Here is a 26,398-nt window from a genome sequence, read left to right on the forward strand (position 1 = left end):
GAGACATAAAACAGCATCAACATAGAGCTTGTTGATCAAAAAAAGAGCCAGAGGAGGATCCCCGACACCCCCGACAGAGGACACAGCTGAGACACTGATGTCCTAAATTTTATGAATGTCCTGAAATCCGAGAAACATCTTCAAACCCCAGAAATGTCCTAAAATATTAGAAATGTCCTAAAAGTCTTAAAATCCTCAAAATGTCATAAATTCTTTCAATATACAATAACCCTAAAAATGCACTAAAATCCCACAAATGTTTTAAAATCCTTAAAAAGTCTTAAAATACTTGATTTATCCTAAAATCCTGGAAATGTCATAAAATCATTTTTTTTTAAAAAGTCTTACATTTCTTGAAACATCTGAAGATTCTGGAAATGTCCTAAAATCCCCCAAAATGTCCTAAAATCCCAGAAATGTTCTGAAATCTTTCAAATGTCTTAAAATTCTTGAAACATCCTAAAATCCAGGAAATGTCATAACCCCCCCAAAAAGTCTTACATTTCTTGAAACATTCTTAAAATGTCCTAAAATCCTAAAAACAAGTCCTAGACATGTCCAAAAATTTTGGAAATGTCCTAAAAACACCGTGAAATACCAGAAAATTCCCCAAACTCTTAGTTATTTTCTGAAATCAGAGAAATGTCCTTAAATTCTACAAATGTCAGAAAATTCTGGAAATGTCCTAAAACCTTCGAAGCACCACAAAATCCTAAAAAACGTCCTACTCACTCACAAAAATTGAAGGTACTTTTACTCTAGTATTTCCATTTTATTCGGCTGTAGAGCCTTCAGATTAACAGACACTCACTCAGACTCACAGTTTTCAGTTTCACTCAATATATTTCAAACAAAAAAATTTAAATTAAAATAAAATCTAATTTTCCAGCCTCATGGTGGCGCTACAGGAAAAGGTCATCAGCATCAGAAATCCTCCTCTGGGTTCGTCGTGGTAATCTGGTTGTAAAATGTTGTAGATATTAGTATTTTGTATTTTTTTAATTTAAATTATTGATTTTTTTTTATTTAATCATATATGTGAAGATATTTTTATGTGTGTTTGTGAACGCACAAGTGCCAAACATTTTCAGGTGATGTTTCCTTTCTGGTAAAATGAGCATCACTGAATGAGTTTATTTTTTGTGTAACTGCTCAGAGACGCTGGTTTATTATCATTCAGTTTTTAAACATTTTTTTGTTTAATAAATAAATGACATGGAGTCTGAAGGTGTGAGTTTCAAAACACAAAAGACAGCAGCTCAAAAAGTTTCCCAGGAAATGTATTTTTGTCGTGTTATGATACAAAGCTCGTATTAAAATAATCAAATACAGTTATTCTGTGTTCAAAGAGGCAGCAGCTTTACAGAAGAAGGTCACTTGATTCAGAGCAGAAATCAAACTCACAAACATGTTTTGGATCGCTGAGAGTTCGAGTTTGTGCCACAAAATTATTTTTATTTTATTTTATTAAGATTTCTGCCTTAAAAAACAAGACGTGGACGACAGTGAGACATCAAACCAAAGCGGCGATCACGTCTCATCGGCAGGGCTCACCTTGCATTTTCATGGAATACATTTAAAAACTTTTCATAACTTTTCAAAGACCCATAGTATATATTTTTTAGTTGTCCCACTTACCCGATATTTTTCAAACAGAATTTCAGCTAAAGGGCAAACACGAAGAAAGAGAGAGAGACGGAGAGAAAATGAAGAAACGTACGTGACAGGAAACAAAATATTTTTGCTGATTGAAGCAAATTTGAAGCGTCAGAAAATAAATTTCTGTTAGATTTCTGTGAGCCGAAGAAAAATAACGAATCAGTTTTAGGTAACAACATGAAAAGTCTGCTGCTATAACAAGATGTTTTTTATGTTTTTATCATATTTTCATGTTTTAACAGGATGGCCTTTTTTCATCTTTTAACAAGATATTCTTAGACTGACACAAGAAACTTTTTTTTAAAAAAACTAAACAGTTTCTTGCTATAATAAAATATTTTTCACGTTTACAAGATACTTTCATGTTGCAACAAGAAATTTTTCTTGTAAATATAGAAGAAAACTTTATATTGTTACAACAACAAAAAAAGTTTTCTGTTAAAACAAGATATTTTCATGTTTTCTTGTTCAAACAAAAGAAAAATGTTTTGTTATGACAAGATGTTTTATCACAATTTTACGATACTTTCATTTAAAAATAAGTTTTTCTTATTAAAAAAGTTTGTTTTGCTATAAAAATATTTCTCATTTTTCCAAGATACTTTCTTGTTATATCTAAACGTTTTTCCTTGTTTAAAAAAACAAACTTTTCTTGTTATAACAACAAAAAAGTGTTTGTTATAACAAGATGTTTTATCACAATTTTACATGATACTTTCATTTAAAAATAAACTTTTCTCGACAAAAAAGATATTTTCTCATTTTTCCGATACTTTCATGTTATATCGAAACACTTTTCCTTGTTTCAAAAAAAGAAACAGAAAACTTTTCTTGTTATAACAACAAACCAGTTTTCAATTGAAATAATTCATATTATAACTTGAGAATACCTGCAAAAAATATGAAAAATATTTTTATAATAAAAACTTCTTGGTATAGCAAGAAAGGTTTGGCATGACATGAAAACATCTGGTAAAAACATGGAAAACATCTCGTAACCAGAAAAGTTTCTCATTGTAACATGAAATCGTGATAACAAGAAAACATTTTGTAAACACGTGAAAAATATTTGTAATAATAAGAAACTTGTCACGTGATTATCTGACACTGATGAGTCTTTTTCTGTCGGGCCTGGAAATGCAAAAACTATCATTTCATTTCACTCAACAAAATTCCATGACTTTTCCCAAATGTTCAATGATTTTACTAATTCTATGACTTTTCCCGGTTTTCCACGAGCGCGGGAGCCTGTAGTGTAAATGTCTCTGTGGGGCAGAGTGAGACCTCTCAGCTGTTAAACTGCATCCATTTAAAAACGCATCACCGAAGACAGGAGGGAATAAATAAGAAGAATCAAAAATCACATCATCACAGTTTCGTCCGGAGAAAAACTTTCACCGCTTTTTAAAAGAAGACGTCATCGCCTGCGTCACATAAAATACAAAACACCCAATAAAAGCCTTTTTATCGCTCAAAATTAAGTTAAATTAAGTTATAAAAGATTAAGTTACGATAAAAGCTGCGCCCCCTGCTGTGGGTTAAGGCCTGAGGTGTGAGGTCTGAGCGGGACGGTTCAGTCCAGCGGGCTCTGGAAGATGAGTCTGACGGCGCCGGACTCTCCGCTCAGCGGCTGGATGCAGAACGGGCAGGCGGCGTGGAAGGCGTGCGTGCCGTGCGGCAGCGGGATCTGACTCCAGTACGCCGTCGTCTCCTCCGAGCAGACGTGACCGCAGGGGACGAAGGCGTGGGTGGGGGGCTCCGCGTCCACGTAGAAGCCCGCCTCGCAGCCCAGCCACAGCGGCTTGTAGGGGCCCCGCGCCCGGCACATGGGGCACTCTCGCTCCGGACACTCGGCCTCCACCTCGGGGTCGCGGCGGCTCCCCCAGCCGTGGTAGCCGTGCACGTGGCCGCAGCGCAGGTAGGCCCAGGGCTGCTTGTCGTCCAGGACGTCTTTGCGGCGGAGGCTGGGGAAGGCCAGCGTGTTGAAGCCCACGGGGCACTGCGGCCGGCCGGCGTTCAGCTCCTGCCGCAGCGCCTCCAGGTGTTTGACGGTGGGCGTGTGCGCGAGGCCCTCCGCCGTCCGCCACAGCAGGGTGGCGCCGCACAGGTCGATGAGAGAGCCGTCCACCAGCTCGTTAGACTCCGACTCCACCTGAGGGACAGAGGGGACAAGAAGACACGACCGAGGGACTGGTTATTTTTTAAATTAAAAAAAAAAAAATTCTTCTTCTTCTTATTATTATTATTATTATTATTTCCCCCCGTCTTAATTAATTTATTTATTGTCATAATAACTTTTCAGTTTGGGAGTGTTTTTTTAATTTTGAGTTTTTGGGGTGTTTTTTTTATTTTTATGTTTTGAGTGTTTTTTCTATTGTTTTCATTATTATTTGGGTTTTGAATGTTTTTCTCCTTTTTTAACAATTTAAATCTTGTCCTTTTTAGAATAATTTTGAGGTTTGTTGTTTTTTTTCTCTAAAAGAATTTGTGTTGTTTCGCATTTTTTTTCTTTAAATGTTTTGGGTGATTTTTGAGGAGTATGTGCTTTCCATACTCACAGGACCATGAGTTTGGAGGGCACGTTTTCTTTTCTACTTCTCTATTTGCAAATTCCAAAAGTTTTTTCGTGATCTCTGAATAAAATTGTAAAAATTATTGTAGCATCTAGGGCTGGGCGATAAAACCGTAACAATATCAATTGCGATATAACTTTTCCTCCATTTAAATATGACATGTAGTCATAAAAAGTCAATAGAACGCATTCCAGCCATGTCCGCTCCGCTCTCGTCCTCTGCCAGTGTCTCTGAATGTCCGCTCCGTCCTCATTGTCCTTCAGGTGATCTCAGTCTCTTCTAGGACACCAAAATGTCTCGATCCGGTCCTAAATCTGTCATTTACATTTGACAATTCAAGTTGACAGAAGACGATAATTTGCCCAGATTTTTGTCTGAAATGTCATTTTTTAAATTCATCTGTGCTCTCCACATCTCAGCCTTTCAGACCCTCAGCTGATGAAAAACAAACAAAAAGAAGTTATCGGTATCTTATCGGCCACGAGAAGCTGGAAGTTATCGGTTATCTGTTGAAATAATCACTATCGTGATCACTGGTTATGATATCTTCATATTTCACTCAGGAGTCAAAGGGACCTTTAAGCTCGACAGAAATAGTGATTTGATGTATATCGTGATATATATCGATATCGACTGATATGAAAATAATTATCGTGATAATTTTCCATATCGCTCACCCCTACCAGCACCCACGAGGAGTCGGGGAGTCACTCACCATCTTGCCCCTCTGCTGAGACGATCTGGTTTCCCTCAGCGTGAAGACGTTGCCGCAGACGGATATTTCCCTCCACAGACCCGGTTTAGAGCCCTGGCTGAAGCCGTGGCGTGGATGCATCACCAGAACGCCGTTGGTGGTCAGTCCGTCCATCTGTCCGTCCTGCATCCTCCACTTGGCCGCTTTCTCCTGTGAACGGAAAAAATCACCTCTTATTACACAGAACACGAGAAACCAAACGCGACAAAACGCAACCGCGGCGTACCCCGAGGAAGATGTTCTTGGAGGAGTCGAAGCCGGCGGCGTAGATGCGTGCGGAGTACGGAGGGTTTCTTTGGCAGATGATGCGGCAGGCGAAGCGGGAGATGGTGCTCTGAACCGCCTGACCGTCAGTGTGACTCTGACAGCCGGGCAGCGTGTCCGTCACCACGAAGTCGATCGGATTCTCTGTCGAACGACCGATCTGCAACGACACACGGACGAGGTTTATGTCACCAGATCAGGTGTCAAAGTGGAGGAAAAATTCAGATCATAATTGAAGGAATAATTCACCTGAACATTTTTTGCATTTCTACAGTGAACAGAGAAAAAAAATGCATATTGAAAATTATTTTTATTAATTTTTTCATCTAAAAACACAGCGGCATCGTGACAAAAACCTGGCATTTAACGGGGTAAAATTCTGAAAATGAATGAGAATTTGATATTTATGACTAGGACTGGTAAAAAAAAAATTAAACTCAATGAAAGTAGAAAATCGTATTAACGTATAATATTTTTATAGCCTGATTTACCACTACATAAAAAAGAAATGCATAAAAATCAATGTTACTGCTAATCACTGACGTATCCCAGGTTGTGGTGATAAAAAAACCACGTTGTATGTAGTATATTGAAAATGATTAATGCATTAGTGATACTTATAATTAGGACTGATGTTGGTAAAAAAATAAACTCAATGAAAGTAGAAAATACTAATAAATGTTTTGGGTTTTTTTTAAAGCTTGATTTAGAAAAATGGTTAAAAGCATAAAATTGTCACATTTGAGAAGCTGTAACTATGAATGTTTGTCATTTTTTTGGCATTATAAATTACTTTAACTGTCAAAATAGTTGCCACTAACCAATTAACTTCAACTGTACTTGTATGAATTGCTGGGTGATTGAATTTATTACAAAAACATTTGATAAGATTAATAATTTTGTGGCCTGACTCATGGAAGCAGCATGACAGTCAAACTTGGAGCTGCAGGAACAAAACTATAACTAAAAAACTGCTATTTTTCTATTTAATTCTACTTTGTTTAAAACCTGCATAATTACTGGAATTTTTTTTTTGTCACAGTAATTTCTCTGAAGCTGTGTTGATTCTCACTTCTGTTTCCAATTCCTAAATTTGGGCTTTTCTTTTGCTCTAAACTGTCTTTTGTGGGTTTAGGAAATTCTTCGGAGCACATTGTGCAACATGCAAAATCCACAGCGGTCGAAAACAAACACACAGAGAGAACAAAAATCCAAAGTATTTCTCTCAGTCGGGAAGAACTTTACACTTTTGACATTTATGTGAACGTTTTCGAGATGCAAGATTTCAACGACAGCGATGAGACTAAAATAAAAATAAAGTTATTTAAATGTACTGAAAGTAAGAAAATGAAAAAGATTTATCCCAAAAGAAATTCTTGTTTAATGGTTTGTGTTTTGTACTCATTTAAAGAGAAGAGGCCAATGTTGTTTACTGTTCACAAACACTGAAAAAACAACATATAATATAAGGAAGAACTGTCTTAGGCTTTTAATAAAAGATCGCCGTAACTGTCCATAGACTTGTTTTTTATTTTTCTATTATTATTATTATTATTATTATTGTTATTATTTATATTTTTACATTTTATTTTAATATATATAGCATTATTAATATAATTTATATTTTTCTGAATTTCATTTTATTTATTTATATATATATATATATATATATATATATATATATATATATATATATAATGTTTTTTACATTATTATTACACTGAAAATACTACAGGATCTGTGACAGGCATTTATATCTCCTGTACACATACAGTGTTTATTTACAAATGCCAATAAAATTTAATTTACAAAAAAAAGAGAGTGAGAAAAGACACAAATTTAAAGAAAATGAAGCTCATACTTTTAAATCTAAACTAACAGGTATCTGTCTAATCCGTGTGTTTATCTGACGTGACGTCACGTCTGTTGGACGCCACAGACCTGAAACATGTCGGTGCTGCTGTCGTGTGTGTACTCCACCACCACCGTCTGCGCCCGCGACAGCGTGTAGGAGATACTGTGCTGCTCCTTGTTGCTCACAGCCTTCAGAAACACACAAGAGACCAACAATTTAAGCACAAAAACAACCCATGAGTGTAATTTTTGTTCATTAATAGCATTTTTTATTAATGATGCAGTAAGCGTGCAACAGCTCGAGTGAATTTATTGGAACACAAATATAAATTCTCTCATTTATGTAGATAATATGACAAAAAAATAATTAATAACCAATTAATGTATATGTCATATAGAGTATTTATGTAATGGAGAGAATTATTTCTAATTTGAAAAACCTGGGAGGATAACTTTAAAAAAAAAAAAGAGGACATTTTTTGTTTGCCTCTCTACTTATTTTCTATCCTTATTTTATTTTGATTTTTTAAATTTAATTTATTTAAAAGAAACATTTTCAGACCTATTAATTTGTCCACACTACTTTATCCATTTATTTTTGACATTTTGTTTATTCAACATAAAGACAATACAATCCTGATGAACATGGTTACCTGGTGAACACCTGTGTTACCTGATGTACACCTGTGTTACCTGATGTACACCTGTGTTACCTGATGTACACCTGTGTTACCTGACGAACACCTGTGTTAGCCGATGAACACCTGTGTTAGCCGATGAACACCTGTGTTAGCCGATGAACACCTGTGTTACCTGATGTACACCTGTGTTACCTGGTGAACACCTGTGTTACCTGGTGAACACCTGTGTTACCTGGTGAACACCTCTGTTACCTGATGTACACCTGTGTTACCTGGTGAACACCTGTGTTACCTGGTGAACACCTGTGTTACCTGGTGAACACCTGTGTTACCTGGTGAACACCTGTGTTACCTGATGTACACCTGTGTTACCTGGTGAACACCTGTGTTAGCCGATGAACACCTGTGTTACCTGTGCTCTGAGCTCTCACCTTGGCGGCCTGAGGCGTGCAGGAAGAGTGGACAGTGCTGGGTTTCACACCGTTGGCTTTGTTCCTGCGGCACAGAGCGAAGCGACTTTTCCGCCTCCCCTTGTCGCCGTTGGGCAGCGAGCCGTTACACCTGAACACACGAGACGAGAAACACAGTATGGACACTTGAAGCGGACAAAAAGCACGTAGAAAGACTTGTGATACAGCAATAATTTATTACATATCATAAATAATAATCGAGTATAGAATTTTACCAGTCAGCTCAGAACATTATAACACGATTTCCTCAGATTTGAACCGTCGTAAAAAGAAAATGTTGGATTTCTTAAAGTTGGATCTGGCTGCAGCCAAAATGTTCATAGAGAAGCAAATTGGTGCATATACATTTAACCTTTTTAAAAATCTGTGCCAGTTGATTTGATTTCTTTTAAAAACATGGAAAAAAGGCAGTGAGCAACTGAACACATTGCCCAAAAACAAAACAAGTTATTCAAAAAAAGTTGCAAGAAAATTCCCTGAAAATGAGCAAAAATAATTTTTAAAAAAGAAACAATAAAAACAAACAAAAATGACTACTTTTTTTTAGAAAATTAAAAAATATTTGTTTGTTTTTTTCACTGTAACATACCTATCTATAAACATAATTATTTTCAGCTCATTTTCTTCGCCTTTGACTTATTTCTTGTAATTTTATTTTTTTTTCACTGATTCCTTCTTTTACGCTGCAAAAACTGCTAAAACTGCTTTTTCTATCATTTTAAATAATAAATTTATCTTTGCACCTCCTATCACTTTTAACTGTGACTTTTTACTTTTATTTTTTTTGATTATTTAATATTTGATTTAACCTTTTATATCTTATCTCGCTACTCTATCATTGTAAATCTGTATCTTTCATGGTTTTTATATTTTATTGCTCTAGTCCTACACAAATAAAGCTGCCTTGTCTTCATTTGTCAGACATTTCTGGCCAAGTTGGTCATTACAAATTTTCATGTTTTCAAAGAAACTATTTCACTTTCAAAGGGTTAAACAGCTTGTGAGAGGCATCTGAATGCAGCACTGATATCCAGCCAGGTTTTTAAAGGGTTAAAAGTTTCATGAATCAGTGCATGTGGACAGTAAAGACAGTATTTTAAGCCCTGCAGCGTGACAGTGCAGCATCACAGACGGCTTTTTTTCAGCTCTGGATACAATAAAACGCGAGCAAACAAAAGGTCTGAGCCGGCGGCCGAGCGCCCTGAACCACAGGCGCTCTCTTGTGTCCGCGGAGAAAGGCCTCAGTCAGGAAGTCAGCTGATGGTTTGGTTTTTTTTTTTACTGTGGTGGAGTTTCGCAACACGATTGACTGTGTTTGGGCTCAGTCCTGCTGCTCCCGAACAATAAACACAGAGTCATCCGGCCTCATGCAATAAACCATACACCAACAAATACGCTCTTATTTTTGCTCGTGGCCAGGATTCGCTTTTTTTGTTGTTTTTTTAGGATTCACCGATGTTTTGTTTTGTTTCTTGGCTAAGAGAAAATTTGACGAGTGGTCCAAAACGCTCTGACCAAGATAAGAGAAAAACGTCTGGCATTCACAGCCCGAAGACTGTTGTCCAACACATGAAAAGATTTGTTCTATATTTTTATTTTCATTTTAAAAATGCATTAATATCATTTAATATTCAGTTGAGGTTTTCTAGTAATTATAAAGACTGGATAATTAAATTTCAGGGCTTAAGAAATACTACACTGATATCAGTTACTGTAATCTCAAATAAGTACATTTACTAAAGTACTGTATTCTGAAGTTACTTTTACATTACTTGAGTATTTTAATATCATGCCGCTTTCCACTTCTACTACACTACTTCAGAGGACAATATTGTCCTTTTACTTCACTAATATTATTAGATAACTGATAAACCAAAAATATGAAACACAGAAGTGCAGCTGAAACAGTGAGTCCATTGATTAGAAAATTAAGTGACTCTCGTTGGTCTCGGGCGAGCGCTCATACGTGAGCTCGGCTCCCACACTCGGAGCTACAGGCTACAAAGAGGCTGAAAACATAACGCCGGTGACATTTTTCAAAACAACTGGGCTCGTTGGGGCTTCAGGAAATTTGATTACTTCGGGCGAGCAGTATGGAGACATTTTGTGGTTTTAGTATGTATTTTTTTAACGTTTGGATCCTGAGTCACCATTTACTTCAACTGTTTTGGAGATGATGAAACGACTTTTCCCCGTGAATCTCCGGCACTGTTACAAAATTTCACCCAACTTTCCATCAGCATGAGGGGGAGCAGATAATGACTGGTTTTCATTTTTTGGAAATCTATCCCTTTAACTTAAAAATAGACACGTTTCTAACATGTATATGTCATCATGCACTCTCAGTGTCTATAAATCCTTCACCCTTTATACATTTAATGCATTTATATCCACTATTCCATATTTACTTACGTTGCTATTCATTAAAATATTTTTATTTGTTTTATCTGCTATATTTTATTCTTCTTTTTTTCATATAATTGTGCACATACTAGTTCTGTCTATTCTTTACCGTTATTTGTTCAGCTTTGTTGTTCTTGTTCTTCTTACGTTACTGTTTGCATTCACATATTTGGTTAATAAATCAGATTCTGATTTGAAATAAAATGATCTTTTGTGGCTCGGTGCATCTTTAAATCTTTGAATCTGAAAGTGATAATCTGAGGTTTCATCTGTTGTACGTCTGCCGGTCTGTACTGAACACCTTTACCTGCTGCCATCGTGCGAAGTGATTGGCTGCTGTTGATCTGATTCACAGTGCCGTATCATGAAAATAAGGACTAAACTCACGTTTAATCTTTAATTTTGGGATGGATTTTTACTCTTTTTAGTCAAAAGGCTAAAATAAGTCCACGTAAAGGAATCAGAGTGACTCATTTCTGCATCTCTGTTTCTAAAACTGATCAATACAATAAATAAAACATGTAAATCAGACGGTTTTGAAGCTGTTGAACGTTGTTTTTATCTGATTTTATGACTCTGGCAGGTATTTTCCCCCTGCCTCCAGACTTTAACACATCCAGGAGTTTCTACCTCGTGCAGGTAAAAACTCAAACAAACATAATTTCCTAAATCTTTCTTTCACATCTTTCAGTGGAGACAGGAAGTTGTTAACCCTGAATCTGGAGCAAATGGACTTGATTTCTTTCAAAAAACATGGAAAGCAGACAGAAATGACTCAAAATATTATCAAGATATTATTAAAAAGTTCCACAAAAAAAGTGAAAATTAGTGAAAAAACCTAATTTTAAATATAACTTTGTTTTCCTCTAAAAAAAAAAATTAATTTTCTAATGATTTTCTCTCTCTTTCTTTACCTTTTTTTAGCTGATATTTGGGCAGTTTTCTTGTTACCTTGTCATAAGTTCTTACAGTTTGAAGTACATTTTATGCGAAGTTTCTGATTGAATGTTTTGAAAAAATCAAACCAATCTTAGGTCTGAAAGGTTTAAAAGCTTGTTAAAGGTGTGAAAATGTAGCACAAAAGAGGCGATGACGATTCCGGCTTTAAAGGGTTAAAACGTTCTGTATTTATTTGCGGAGCATTGTTCTCCTGAGCTGCTGTGAATGTGGGAACGAAATGATGGCGGCCGAGCGCAGTCGGACCTTTGGTTAACAGTTTAGCTGGAGGTTATCTTCAGATCCAGACGGCCGCCGGCTGCAGGTCAAGTAAACATCTGAGTTCAGTTAAAAGCGGAGCCATTCTTTCGCTGGATAATGCAAACTTCCTGCGTTTCAGATAAAGTGGCCGCCGCCTCCTTTTCTTAGACAAACTCGGACCACCCCGACGCCGCAGAGCACGACCTCTGTTTTCACAAACTGCACGGCTCTTTAAAATGAAGCCTTGTGACCGATGTAATTGTGGGTTACTGGCTCTCCCAGACGGTTTAGTTGCACATGTGGACGCTGTGATCCGAAAGCAAACAAAAGGCCTGAAACCGCAGCGGTCGCGGCTCTCCTGACGTCTCTGCGCCTCCCTGAACCACAGGCGCTCTCTCGAGTCTGCAGCGAAAGGCCTCGGGCAGGAAGTCGGCTGCATTCTTCATCCACGTTTAACCGGATCAGTTTAGCTCCTGAACGATTACTGAGCAGAAAAATGCTGCAAGATCCACCGAGCTGCAGTGACACCATCTCTTTGATCTCATGTATCTGCACAAATTCACAATGAAATCACACCTGCACCTAAAGGCTGAGACACTCACTCTCTGCACATTTATTTCTCTCTCCGGGGATTTCCTGCTGATTTTTGCAGAGTGTCGGTATAATTGTTGATGTTTGTTTTCTCCTTTTATTTCCTTAAAGTCTTTCTTTTGTTTCTTGTTATTCATTTCTGTTTGCATTGAAAACGAGACGGCTCATCTCAAAAGGTTTATTCTTATGAATAAACATGTAAAATTCACACACTTTACGGTTTTTACGGTGAGCTAACAGGCTGCTTTTACGTCGGAGCAGATTGTTGTGCGTATTTATGGAGCAATATGGATTTATTTTGTTTCCATTTGTGTGTGTGTTTTTTCTCAGAATTTCTTAAATATTTATTTAGTTAATTGTATTAAGTGATTAATGTTCTGTGTACATTCTGGTTTTTATTGCGCTCATGTTTACTCGCTGGTTCATTTATTTGGTCTTTGTTGTCGTTTATCTGTTGTATTTTTCTGTGAAATGTTAATTGTGGGCTTTTAGTTTGTTTTTGTTTGTTTAATCTTTGTTTTTGTTTGTTTAATCTTTGTTTTTGTTTGTTTAATCTTTGTTTTTGTTTGTTTAATCTTTGTTTTTGTTTGTTTAATCTTTGTTTTTGTTTGTTTAATCTTTGTTTTTGTTTGTTTAATCTTTGTTTTTGTTTGTTTAATCTTTGTTTTTGTTTGTTTAATCTTTGTTTTTGTTTGTTGTTTTCAGGTTGAGGGGGAGGGGTCTGTTTGTTCTGACCTCTTGGCCTTTCATGACACAATGATGATATATTTATAATTATCATAATTATGTATTTACATTTATGTTACAGAATTATTAGAATTTTTTAAACACTATTTCCGTGTCTTTTTTTAACATCTTTTTTTTTGTTTGGTAATTTACTAATTTTTCACTTATTTCATGCTTTTGAAAATTTTGGGGGGATTTCTTCTTTGGTTGCTCGTGATCTTCTTTTAAAAATAAAGCCAATCTGCGCTGGTTTCAAAGGGTTAATTGCTCATATACGAGTAGTTAAAGAGCTAAAACAAGCAGGACCTTTAAAGCTCGCTGATGTCGAAGTTTTGACCGCAGCTTTGAACGTCTTACCCGAGCACAATGAGCTCTCCATATTTGACCGCTCCTTTGGTGGAGGCAGGGGAGGTGGAGATGTTTTCCTGACCGAGCGAAAACATCTGTGCGGCCTTCAGAGGAGGAGGAGGAGGAGGAGGAGGAGGAGGAGGAGGAAGGGTGAGGTGTTTCCCGCTGTCACCCTCAGAGCGTCGCTGTCAGCGCAGGTTCACACATCACCTGCACACAAACACAAGAATTCATCGTTAACAGAAAGAAAAACTGTCAGTTTTCAGAGAGAGCGTCACTGTGGAGGTTTGATTTGAATTTTAAAAACGCTCTTCACACACACACACACACACACACACACACACACACACACACCACCATTCATCACGACAATACACCCACACTGTGCAGCGGGCGCTGGAGCAGCAGACAATGCGTGGATTGACTCCGGCACACTGAGCGGCTTGTTAGGTGAGCGCCCGTGACGGCGTGACTCACTTAGACGCAAACTCACACTGATGTTATGATCCTTTGTGCCGTGAAATAAAAGCGTCACACAGAAACGCCACCAGGGCGTCAAAAGGCCGAAGAGCTTCGGGAACAGTTGTTGTTGTGACTAATCGAATATTCTGGTTTTATAAGTCACTGCTCACTAAAATACAGATTTACGGGTGAACCTCAAAAATTTACAATATTATGAAAAAGCTTCATATTTTCTATCACTTATTTAAGAAAGTGAAAAATGTGATTTATTCTTGACTTATTGCAAAAATGATTCAATTATTTTTCTATTTTAAAGTTAGAATTATGGCCTACCCATAATTTTAATGGATTTAAACTGGATTTAAATTAGCTAATAGCTAATTCTGGCATAAATCATCTTTTCTCATTTTGAGATTAAAGTTTTAATGTTTTTAAAGACATTAAAATAAAGTGGCTAAATGAGCGTAGAGAGCGTCATCATGCTGAACGCAGTTTTACAGCCTCACTGAAGCCGGGACACGACTGTCTGTCGTTCATTTATATAGCTTGAAATTAATTTCTGAGGATTATCTGGCTGAACACAAAGTGTGTGTGTCATAAAGGTTAGTTTAGCACAGAGCTTAAATTTCTGCAAGAATCCAAAATCCATTGGAAAAATCCCAGAGGCTCTTTGGCTTTTGGGTGGGCCGACAGAAAAACAACCCCGGAGCTCTCTGTTGTTTCGAACTCGTTTGCATGACGTCCCCCACCAGCTGGAGCGTTTATTGGTCAGGTATGGTGCAGTGCATTCTGGGAGTTGTAGGTTTTCTACCTCTTGAGCAAGTGAATGTCTCTTTTTTTATGTTTTCTTTGGTCATGTAGTGCCGATTTCAAAAATATTTGTGTTTCTACTGCAGACAGTCTAGTTTTATCAAAAAATCATCTTCCCGGCAGTGAAATACTTCTTTAACTGTTTGACATTTTCTTTGGTTAAATTTCGGACTTTCCAGATGTTGGATTTTGATAACGTAATCGCGCTGACCTTCTGAGTTATGATAATGATCCTCTCAGACCCCTCTGGCTATCATTTCTGTTAGATACTGTGATCACGTTATATTCAGCCTATGACTACGTTAAATCCTCTTTGAGTTAAAAGCTCCACAAACCCACGTTTTCAGCATACAGGCAGTATCTCACTAAAATGTGATAAATACGGTTAAACACATCGAGCTACAAGCCTGACTGTGGTCAGGTTTCCTCTACAAACACTGCAGATAAAATCACACGACAGGAAACAAAAACACACCAAGTGATCTTAATGTCGAAGCAAAAAGTATCAGAGGTTGAGACGCTGCACGATAAAGAGATGAAGATGATAATGATCGTGCTGAGAAACAGAGCTGCTTCACACTGTTTCATGCTGCATCAGAGCCGCTTTTCATTCTGCATATTTTTAAATCATTTTGGCTGCGTTCATGCATATGGCAATCATTACATTTTTAAAAAATCTACTCAGCGTGCAGTATATTGGAAATAATTTTTACCAAAAAGAAGTGGCATCATGACAAAACCCTGGCCTTTAAAGGGTTAAAATCTTGAAAATGAATGAATATTTGATATTTATCACTAGGACTGATATTGGTTAAAGCAAGAAAATCATTTTAGGATATAATATTTTTCATAGCTTGATTTTGAAAAGCACATTTTGTGTGTGCGGGGTGATACGAGTGTGTGTGATATTAAAGCAGGCCCTAAAGGGTTAACAGCGTCTGTGACATAGCGTGATGTATAACATTTGCATTGGCAGTGCTTTATAAACAATAACAATGACAATTAAATAAATAAATAAATAAAATACACAATCTTGCCAAAATGATAAAAAAAAAAAGAAGAATAAAAAGAGTGTGAAATGCGTTAAGGGTTAAAGAGAACCACTGATCACTGACCATTGATCGAGACTATATTAAATAAATTAATAAATTATAACTGTGTTTCCAACTTTTTCCTAGCACTTTGAGTTTAGTCATTTTTGTTACATTACAGCATAAACTCTGGATACATAAACTGTTATTGTCATTGTAAGTTATACAATGAAATTTTGTTGGAGCGGCCGAGTTTGCAGCATAAAAATACATTAATAATATAAACACACACACCAGTACACACACACAAGTACACACACACAAGCCTCGGCACATCTCATCCGTACTCATGACCACATACACATTTAAAAAAAGCTCACATTGTAAGGGTTAAATTTAGGGCTGCAACAACAAATCGATAAAATGGATTATAATCGATTATTAAATGTGTTGGCAAGAAAAAAAAATCATCTGTTGTGTTGCGCAATTATTACGTTATTTTACGTGGTGTTTTGAACAAGCATGGCGGAGGCAGCGAGAACGTTTCGTAACAAAACAGTATTGGCTGCAAAATATGCACGGCACGGCACGGCACGGCACGGCACGGCACGACATGGCACGGCACGACATGGCACGGCACGGCACGGCATGACATGGCACGGCATGGCACGACATGGCGCGACATGGCACGGCTCGACATGGCATGGCATGGCACGGCACGGCTCGGCACGCATCTAAAATCGAAAGTGAGGAGGAGGAGAGTTTAACGGCAGGTAAGTCTCGACATAAAACCACGTATGTTCAGTTTTAAAGTAAGGAAACGATGTGTGCTGTAAAAGCTGTCAACATTTAGTTCCTGAATTGTTTCATATTTGATTTTGTATTTATTTATTATTTATAATTAAATATTATTTTGACCGCTCAGGGATGTTTAGGCACTTTCAGCTCTGTTGTCAATGATAATCTGTTTCTGAACAAAGCGATAGGGGGAAAAATGCCTATTTTATTATTATTTCCATTTTTATTTTTTGAAATCTGATTAATCAATTAATAGAAAAAATAGTCGACCGATTAATGGATTATTAAAATAATCGATAGCTGCAGCCCTAGTTTAATCAAACGCTCTATACTGTAGCTCTGTGTAAACTGAGCTTATTTTTACCCAGCACAGGATTAAGTGGAAGTTATTTTTAACACTGTGTTGACTGACTGGAATTTGAATTTAACCTCTGTGTGTCCGTGTCGAATCGACGGCTGCGTTAATGAATTAAAAAATTCAGATAGTTTTTTGTCTGCAGGGCGGAAATCTCCCCCCTGCAGCTGAGGGCTCTTGCAGACTGATGCTTCATTTCCTGCAGGTGAACTCTGTGACTCTGTAGGAAATCTGCTGGTTTTAGTGGTGAAAGACGTTTATAGATCCACCTATCGTGAAAAGAGCAGCTTATTTCAGCGGCTGAATACAGCCAGTGAGCTGCAGGAGGACAGAGACTCTTTCACCGCCTGTAACCGGACACCAGATGAAGACGGGCACTTCTGAAGTGACTTCACTCCTCAACAAACGCTCTTTTGTGCGTCTCTTTCCTCCGGTGACGGAGACGTGGCGTCCCCGCCGAGTCTGACGTGGAGGTGAATCACACGTGGCTCCGTTCACGCCGCGGCTCAAAGCTGATTTTATCCCTCGCCTGTGACTCAGATGTCACGGTTTCTGACAAACTACTTTTTGATCAAGGAAACAATAAACTTTAAAACTTCTATTGGCTTTGACTGCAGTTTATCAGCATCACCATGGCAACGGGTTAATCTTGATAACATTCAAGTTAGCTGAAGTCATTTACTTTTTGACACAGTTACAGAGAAACTGGCGGTGACACGATCTCGGGTCATGATACTGGAATTTCTCACTTAGATAAAATAACGATAAACTTCCAATAAAAGCCGCGTCAGATTCCTTATATGTGTAAACGTACTTGGCAATAAAACCGGACTCTGATTCTCCCAGTTAAACGCCCACTCCCTTTTAGTTTTAGTTCGCTTTTATTTTGAAAAATAAAGGCCTGTCTCGATTAGAGGCTCCTTCTGGTTGCCATGGTTACCATGCAGCTAATTTTTATACGAGGTCTTTGGATGTTTAAAACAGGATTGTTGGCGACCTGATGGAGATAACGTTAGTTAGCTGCTTAGATCACGCGTCCTGTGATTACATATATATCTAACAATAACAGAAATCAGCTGTGAAGGTGAAAAACCATCAGTCTGAGCTCAACTTTATTTGACGTCTTTAACCTTAAAACACCATGTGACATCTTGGTTTTATCATTTTTCTTTTTATGAATGATTATAGTGATTTAATACTACTACTACTCATAATAATATTTACTATAATATTATAATATTACTTTAATAATTTACTTTTATAGCACCGTTCATACAAGAGGTGCAGCCCAACGTCCTTTAAAAAAAAAAATACATGCACCAAGTGCTTCACATCAAAGGACATAAAGACATAATAAAACCTGCATGTAAAAATAAAATCAGAGCAGAACACAAAGAGGGCACCACCTAAAACCCACGATAATAGTGGTAAAAGTAAGATAAAAGTAAGGACACACAGAATGCATAGCATAAGATGGAAAATAAAACCCTATGAGATAATATTAATATAAAATAAGGCTAAAAATAGTCTATAAAATGCATAAAATTAAGAAAAATCCAACATTTTAAAGAGCTGCAGTATTTGTGACGCAGAGTGCAAAGCAGTTACGCCTGTTAACCTGATGAGATTTAATTTTCTTTTTCTATACGTGTGTCTGAAAACACGAAACTAAACCTCTGTGTAATTTATTTATATCCTGTCAAGTGCAGATTAGAAAACAGGAGGCAGCCAGAGTGTGTTTTCAGCGACAGCTGAGCTGACAGGTGCAGCGAGGAGGTGAATTATTAATCCAGAGAGGAAACTAACGGCACCTCCGCTCTGACCGACATCACCTGGAGACCTGAACCAGGTCGCATCAGTGAGCTCCGCTCAGGTGTGACCGCCGCAACTCAGCACGCTGAGCAGCAGGTCAACATCGGATAACATCACACCTCAAAACACGCCACACGCCCCCCCGCTGTGCTGCAGGGAGGTTAAAATATCAGATACGGGCGCTGCCATCTTCTGACGGTGATGTCACTGAGAGCCAGAGCATGCTCAGTAGTGATTTCTGACCTATCACAAGCAGCTCCATTGAATGCGAGCGCACAGATTGGTTGTCACAGCTGTCACTCATGGTGGATCCTCCCCTTTTTGTATAATTTAATAACTCGAACCGAACTGATCATAAAAACAACACGTGGACAAACATCAGGGTGATGAGAACGACCTTAAGGGTGTTTTTATTCGGGTATGTTTAGGTTCGGCCCAATCGAACTTTGGGCCCGAGTGTGGTGCGTCTGGTGCGGACCAAACCAGCCGTACAGAGACCTCCCAGAGGAGGTGGTCTCAGTACGGCTACCAGCGAACTCTGGGGCGGCCCGTTTGTGGTGCGAAAGCGTCCGACCTCGATCTGGTATACTCCTCAAGTTTGAGCTCAAAAGGCTCCCGTAGTTAAAGTCTGATGTGGAGGTCGCGGTTCGGGAGGATTAATGTGCGTCTCCTGATGTGTATTCAGCGTCTCCGCTGCATCAGGGTGATGTTGTTAAGTCGCAGCCGCGCTTCACTTTCAAACTGAATCGTCCGTCGAGAGCGGTACATGCAAACGATAACGAATACAGCGACCTGCACCAGGAACAACCGCACATCGTGTACGTTTATTTCTCTTCACTTCTCAGCACTTGTTTTTCCGGTCGAGACTCGGGAGTCATGGAAACGTGACGCTCCGCCGGTGGTGCGGCCTCTGGACCAGAGTAAAAACAAAGGTGTGTGAAAGCGAGCCGTACTAGCTGAAAAATTAAACAATGTATAAATTTGGTATCTGGGACCGCTCTAACATACGTGAGAACTACCTTCAGCGACAGAAACCGTCTTTGGGAAAAACGTGTTTTGTCGTGTACTTTGAGTTTTTAATTTTCACAAAAACAGCGAGGCGGGCTTTATGAGCTACACAGCAGTCAGACACCAGGGGGCGACACACTGAAGAGTTACATTAAAGTTTAAATTTCGGGGGAGCTGTCATGGCGTCCATCTTTATAAACAGTCTGTGGGTTCAACATAAACGTGCCGATGATTTAATGTATAAATATCACACACTTTATAAACAAATTCAAATATACACCGGCGCACTGACAGAGGACTACACCAGAGGAGGAAATACCCCGCCAGCCCACACACACACACACACACACACACACACACACACAAACCCAGTTCACCATGACAACAAACAGAGAAAAAAGTCTGTGGCTGCAAGGTGTCAGCGAACAGCCTGTCAAACACATCACACACACACACACACACACTCCAACAGGCCAGTGAGTGAGTGAGTGAGTGTGTGTGTGTGTGTGTGTGTGTGTGTGTGTGTGTGTGTGTTGGATGGAGGTCACAGAGACAATACCATCAGTGTGCACTAATAATTCAATTACAAGCAGATTAAGGCAACAGTCTGGTCCCATTACTGCTCCATGCAAACACTTTAAACAGATTATTTCAGAGTTAAAATCTAAATTCGGACGCGTTTAACCAGATTAACGGCTGCGTCACTCATCAATCACTCAATTAAAGCAGCAAAGACGTAAAGCAGCGCTTTAGGGTTAACTCAAACATCAGTATCACCGTAAAATCATTACATTAAGTTTTAGAAATGTCTTTAAAAAGCTTGGTGATATTATCATATTATGACTTAAGTCCAGTGTTTCGGATTTAGGAGGATAAATTGGCAGAAATAGTTATGTAATATAATGTTTTCTTTACTGTAAAATCACCTGAAAATAAAGTTGATTGTGAAGGGGGGGATCTTTTATTAGTATAATTTTCATTTTTTTTAAATAATTTTTGATTTTTTAGTATAATTTGGAAAATATTCTGGAAAAAAACCTGAATTTCTGAGATCAATGCTGCCAATTTCGAAGATAAAAGTTGTATATTCTCTGAATTTAAAAAGTCAAATTTCTGAGAAAGAAAGCGTTTTAAAAATTCACACATTTGTGAGAAAACAAATGATATTTCTGAGGAAAAAAAGTCCACTGAAGCTCCACTTTAACGTCCGCAGGTTTTAGGTGTGTATCGGTGGAGACGGGCCGTCTGTAGGCTTTAAAGATGAGCGGACAGTTGGACAATAAAGGGCAACTTTCAAGATTTAAACGGGACAAAAGCGGCGTCTGTGGGGACAGATGCTCCGGCAGGACGGTGCATGTTAATCAGTTTGTGTGGCCGCAACAAAAGAGGCCAGCTGGGCTACAAAGAGCCAGACGGACCGGCCCGACGACCACGGCCACTGCTGGAGACCGGCTCAGGACGACGTACCGCGTACATGTACACCACGGCAACAAAGTACGTGAAGTAATAGTAATCCTCATCCTTCAATAAAAGAGCTAAAAAAAACTTTTTGTCAAACTAAAACCACTAAAATTCAAAGATTTGTTCGACTTCAAAACGGTTCAAATAATGTTCAGAACAAAAAAAAAAAAATCAACTATTATTTCCGAAAGTTGTTTCAAATAAAAGAAAGTTTACATGATCTGAGATGAATTTGTATCTTTGAGAAACAATTAGAGAGGAATAACGCTAATTATCATCATATTACAGTTAAATCTTGTTATCTGTAAAAGCTGTAGTGTAGAAAGAAACATGTACAACATTTAACAACTTTAACCCATTTTTAAAAGTTTGATGGTTGTTTTTTATGTATTTATTATTAATGTGGACGTGTGAATGAGTGTATTTCACATTTTAGGCACTACACAGCAAATTTTGTTGTACAAATACGCTCGCTAACAAGAAAGCTTTTATTTTCTAGGGTTTGATTTTGTTTTTTGTGTGTTTTCCTTGTTTTGTTGTGTGTGGGTTTTTTTTTAAATTCAGATTGATCTGGTTTTTTTTTTTGTCTTGAAAATTTAATTGTTGTGAAATTTGATCAAGATGTAAGAGCTCAATACTGAGGCGGAAAGTAGGAATATTCATGTTTAATCTTTTTTTTAAGGATTTGACAAGTATTCACTTCCTCCTCCATTTCGGACATGAAATACTTATATTATTTACTTATTATGCCTGCTGAGTATTCTTGTGTTGTCCCCTTACTCAAATTTACATGTTAGAAACAAAATCTAAATCTATATATCCAACTCATAACTCAGACTTAAAACGGTTTCATATATATATATATATATATATATATATATATACGTATATATGAGCAAATGAGTGTTTTAGGGAAAGCATTTAACATATTTGTACAGAATGGCAAAAAGTATACATACGTGGAGTAATATTTAATGAAAAGAAGTATATACATATAAAATTATTATCTGACATAAATTTACTATTATCAAAGTATAAGTACCCTGTGCAGTGTTTATAATTACTCCATAGATAGATTTAAGGTTTAAATTCATTCAAAGACACAGAAAGAAGGCAATGAGCAAGATATTATTTACAAATAAATTGCAAGAAATTTGTAAGAAAATTACCAGAAAATAAACAAAACAAAAAATATACAGGGGGAAAAAATCAGAAAAATGAACTGGAAAAAGGTGATAAAAATGAAAAAATATCTACATATACATTTTTTCCTGAAATTTTAAATATGAAAGTATAATAATTAAAAATGTAGCTTTAAGAAAAAAAATCTCTATTTCTTTCTGATGATTTTCTAATAACCTCCCCATTTAAAAACTAATTTTCAGGTCATTTTCTTGTCACCTTTTAACACTTTTCTTGCAATTTGTGGGACGTTTCATGCCATGTTGGTCATGGCCTTCTTCCCATGTTTTTCCCCTAAATCAAACCAATTTGCTCAGGATTCAAAGGGTTAAGTAGCTTGTGAAAGACGTCTGAAAGCAGCTCAAGAAAACTGATGTTGATCCAAGTTTCAAAGAAAGAGACAAAGAAACTTATAGCATTAAAATTACATTTAAGTCACTATGGGAATATTTAAGTGATGCCTATCGTTATTATCACAAGATAAAACCACATTCAATAACACAAAATACCAAAGAATCAGCACCAAAATTACCAGCATTAACCCTTTGACATCTGAGTAAACTGGCTTGATTTCTTCCAAAAACATGGGAAGACAGCAACAAGCAATTTAACAAGAAATGGCCCAAAAATAAAAATTAGTCAAAAGTTAAAAAAAAAATACATAAAAGTAAGAACACAAATTAAATATTTTTCCCTTTTTTTGTACCATAATCTGAAATATATGAGACATTAGACATTTTTCTGTGTTTTTAATCACATCTATCTAATAATCATCCCCAAAATCAGAACACAAAAAGAGTTTAAAACAAAATCTATACCAATCTACCCCCCCCCCCCAAAAAAAGTTCGTGTTTTTTTTTTTTAATTTTATTTATTTTTTTCTTATTTTTTGGAACACACTTTTAAATTTACAGTTATAAGGATAATAAATGTGGTTTTCTGTGTATTTTTTTTAAAATAAATCACATCTATCTAATAACTCCCCCAGCTAATTTTCAAATAATTTCCTTGTCACCTTTCACTGTTTTTTCGGTGGGTGGGGGCAGTTTACGGCACATTTCTTGCCAAGTTGCTTTTTATTATATATAATTTTCTCAAATTTCAGAGGTTTAAATACTCGTGAACGCGTATAAACAAAGCACAACAATACTGATGTCCATGCAGCTGTTAAAGGGTTAAACCCCACACATCAACACAGAAACATTATGGGACATTTCTGAGAGAAAAACAAGCCTAATTCCCCATTTAAAACTCATTTTTATGGACTTTTACATTGAAAAGGCGTGTGAAAATGTTAGTTATTAGTGTTTTAAGTTACAGTATTTAACTAGTTAACGTTAACGAGCAGATTTCGGTAAAGTTACCGGCTAAAAGAGTCGCTAACTCGCTTCTTATTTAGCAGTTAGCATGTTTAGCCGTTACCGTAAATTAAGAAATAAAAGAAAGTACTTTTTAAAGAGCAAACTTACCGAAGTTACCGGGTCGTTTTTAACGTGTCTTCATCTCCCGGATGTGTCCGTTCCGGTTAGCGACGATATAAACGGAGTCCGAGCGGAAACGCGTTGTCTCTTTGATGAGTACCGGACAGTTTACCGGCTTTTTAGTCGGTAAATTGTCGTTAAAATGGATAAAAACTGAGTGAGGTTTTGTTCCGTCTCCGCACCGACACCGACTGAACTACATCCGGAACCTCCACAGTAAACTACACCTACATCCGGAGAGCGTTTCAAAATAAGACTCACATTTGGTTGAAGAGTTAACCCTTTGAAACCTGAGCAAAGTGGCACGAGAAGAAGAAGGCAATGAGCAACTTACCAAAGATTGCAAAGAAAAAAAAAAGATTAAAAAATGATTAAAACATTTTCAAAAATGTTCAGGAAAATTACATGAATTTATACTAGAAAAGGTAAAAAAATAAATAAATAAAATAAATAAAACTGAAAATGTGAAACATCTGAAAGCGCTAAAAATGTTTTGATTTGTAGAATAATTCTACTGATTAGATTCCTAAATTACATTTTACCTAAGATTACTACATATATATATATATATATATATATATATATATATAGAGAGAGAGAGAGAGAGAGAGAGAGAGAGAGAGAGAGAGAGATCAAAACGAATATACCTGTCTGTGTGTGTGTGTGTGTGTGTGTGTGTGTGTGTGTGTGTGTGTGACTGAACTGTTTTATCTGCGTTTTGTTGATATTTGGTGTAGTTTTAGGTAGAACATCGACAGGTGTCTTATTGTGAAAGGTCATAAACAGAACTTCCTCTTTCTCTGTCACACGCACACAATCATTTGGGGTTTATTAGTTGCGATGAATTCAACAGATAATTTTCGAATATTTTCTATTCATAGTTCAATTCAGAAAAAGATTTGGGTTATAAAGTTTGAAAAAAAAAAAAAACCTTTTTACACCACCTCGGAAAATATGGCTGATTAAATAAAAAATTTACAGGACAGGAAAAACTAATTTTAATTTTAAATTTAAGAATCTGGTATTTTGAATGGTTTCATATAAAATGTTGAAGGGCCAAAAGTTTTTCGTAGCATTTTATATAATTTAATCAATTTGTTAATTTCTTTCTAAATATTTCAGAGGTTTCTCTACATACCACCGGAGGGAGCTGCCAGAGTTTGGAAATAATGCAGTAACATGTAAAGTGTCCATGAAATGTGTGCAGGGTTTCTCACCTTCTGACCTTCAGGTCTGCAGGTGTAAATATAAAGATGATTATAACAGAATATACATTTCATGTAAATGCAATTGTAGGTACAGAGCTTTTTGTTGGGTTTTTTAAACTGGATCGCATTATATCTTTCACTTTTCATTTTAGTCTTTTATTCTTATATTTATTAAGCTCTGCTCGGGTTGTACGACTATATTTTGGTGTATATACCTGTACAATGACAATAAAGGTATTCTGCTTATGATTCTTGAATAAAAATCAATTATTTAAAAAAAATCTAATTTAATTTAAATTAAATTGTATATATATATATATATATATATATATATATATATATATATATATATATATGCTTTATTATATTAAATATATATATATATATATATATTTTTTTTTTTACAGTTTTTCTCATCTTGATCATTTTCAGGTCTTTGTAAAGTAAATTTAGCTCAAACTTTTTTTTGTATTACATTTAACCAGGGGCTTATTTGGTCTTGTAGGCCCACGTGTACTGGGGAAGGCCTTTGCTAAACATGCAGAGCAGGACCAACCAGCCGGGCAGCTGAACCATAAACTCATCTGCTCACACGCTCACATGTGGCGTCACTTTCTGAGTGTTTATCATCATACTCTCATATATATGGCAATTTGTTTATTTCCATTTTATAATATCCCCTTTCTTGTAAAATAACAATTTTATTCTCTTGAAATTACAAGATTTATTCTCGTAATATTATGACTTTATCCTCGTAATATTACTTTTTTCCACTCAAAGTTTTAACACTTTTTCCCCTCTTAATATTACGTCCTTATTCTAAATAACGACTTTATTATTGTACTATTATGACTTTTTTCCTGTTATATTAAGACTTTATTCTTGAAATTACCACATTTTTCTTATTATAGGCTACTATGACTTCTATGACTATGATGTCAGAGATCTGCGCTGCCAGCCTGTGACAGAGATCTGCGATGTCAGAGATCCGTGCTGCCAGCCATTGTGATGGAGATGAGCGCTACCTGAGATATGCGCTGCCAGAGATCCTCGCTGCCAGCTGCTGTGTCGAAGATCTGTGCTGTTGGAAATCTGCGTTGCCAGCCGCTGTACTGGAGATCCACGCCATTGGAGATTCCTGCTGCCAGTTGCTGTGTTGGAGATCCACGCTGTCGGAAATTCTTGCTGCCAGCCACTGTATCGGAGGTCCTCACTGTCGGAGATCCGCACTGCCAGCCACTGTGTCAGAGGTCTGCGCTGTTGGAGAGCCACACTGCAAACTGCTGTGTCGGAGATCCGTGCTGCTCGCC

The 26,398-nt window shown here is 37.1% G+C and overlaps 1 protein-coding gene across 1 annotated transcript; it reads right to left on the bottom strand.

Annotated features, from left to right (window-relative positions):
• Nucleotides 1–1,263: 1,263 nt before the first annotated feature.
• Nucleotides 1,264–24,107, bottom strand: LOC121964708 (E3 ubiquitin-protein ligase pellino homolog 1-like). Its single transcript, XM_088075050.1, has 7 exons — nt 23,869–24,107; nt 13,490–13,690; nt 8,177–8,306; nt 7,192–7,293; nt 5,213–5,410; nt 4,948–5,136; nt 1,264–3,811 (listed from the first exon to the last, which is right to left on the bottom strand). Exons 2-7 carry the CDS (start codon nt 13,573–13,575, stop codon nt 3,233–3,235), a joined length of 1,284 nt encoding a protein of 427 aa, XP_087931176.1. The 5' UTR covers nt 13,576–13,690; nt 23,869–24,107; the 3' UTR covers nt 1,264–3,232.
• Between the last annotated feature and the right edge of the window lie 2,291 nt (nt 24,108–26,398).

This window comes from Plectropomus leopardus, chromosome 3, assembly GCF_026936395.1.
Source record: "Plectropomus leopardus strain MGB_pleo_1.0 chromosome 3, ASM2693639v1, whole genome shotgun sequence".
Classification (NCBI taxonomy): Eukaryota; Metazoa; Chordata; class Actinopteri; order Perciformes; family Serranidae; genus Plectropomus; species Plectropomus leopardus.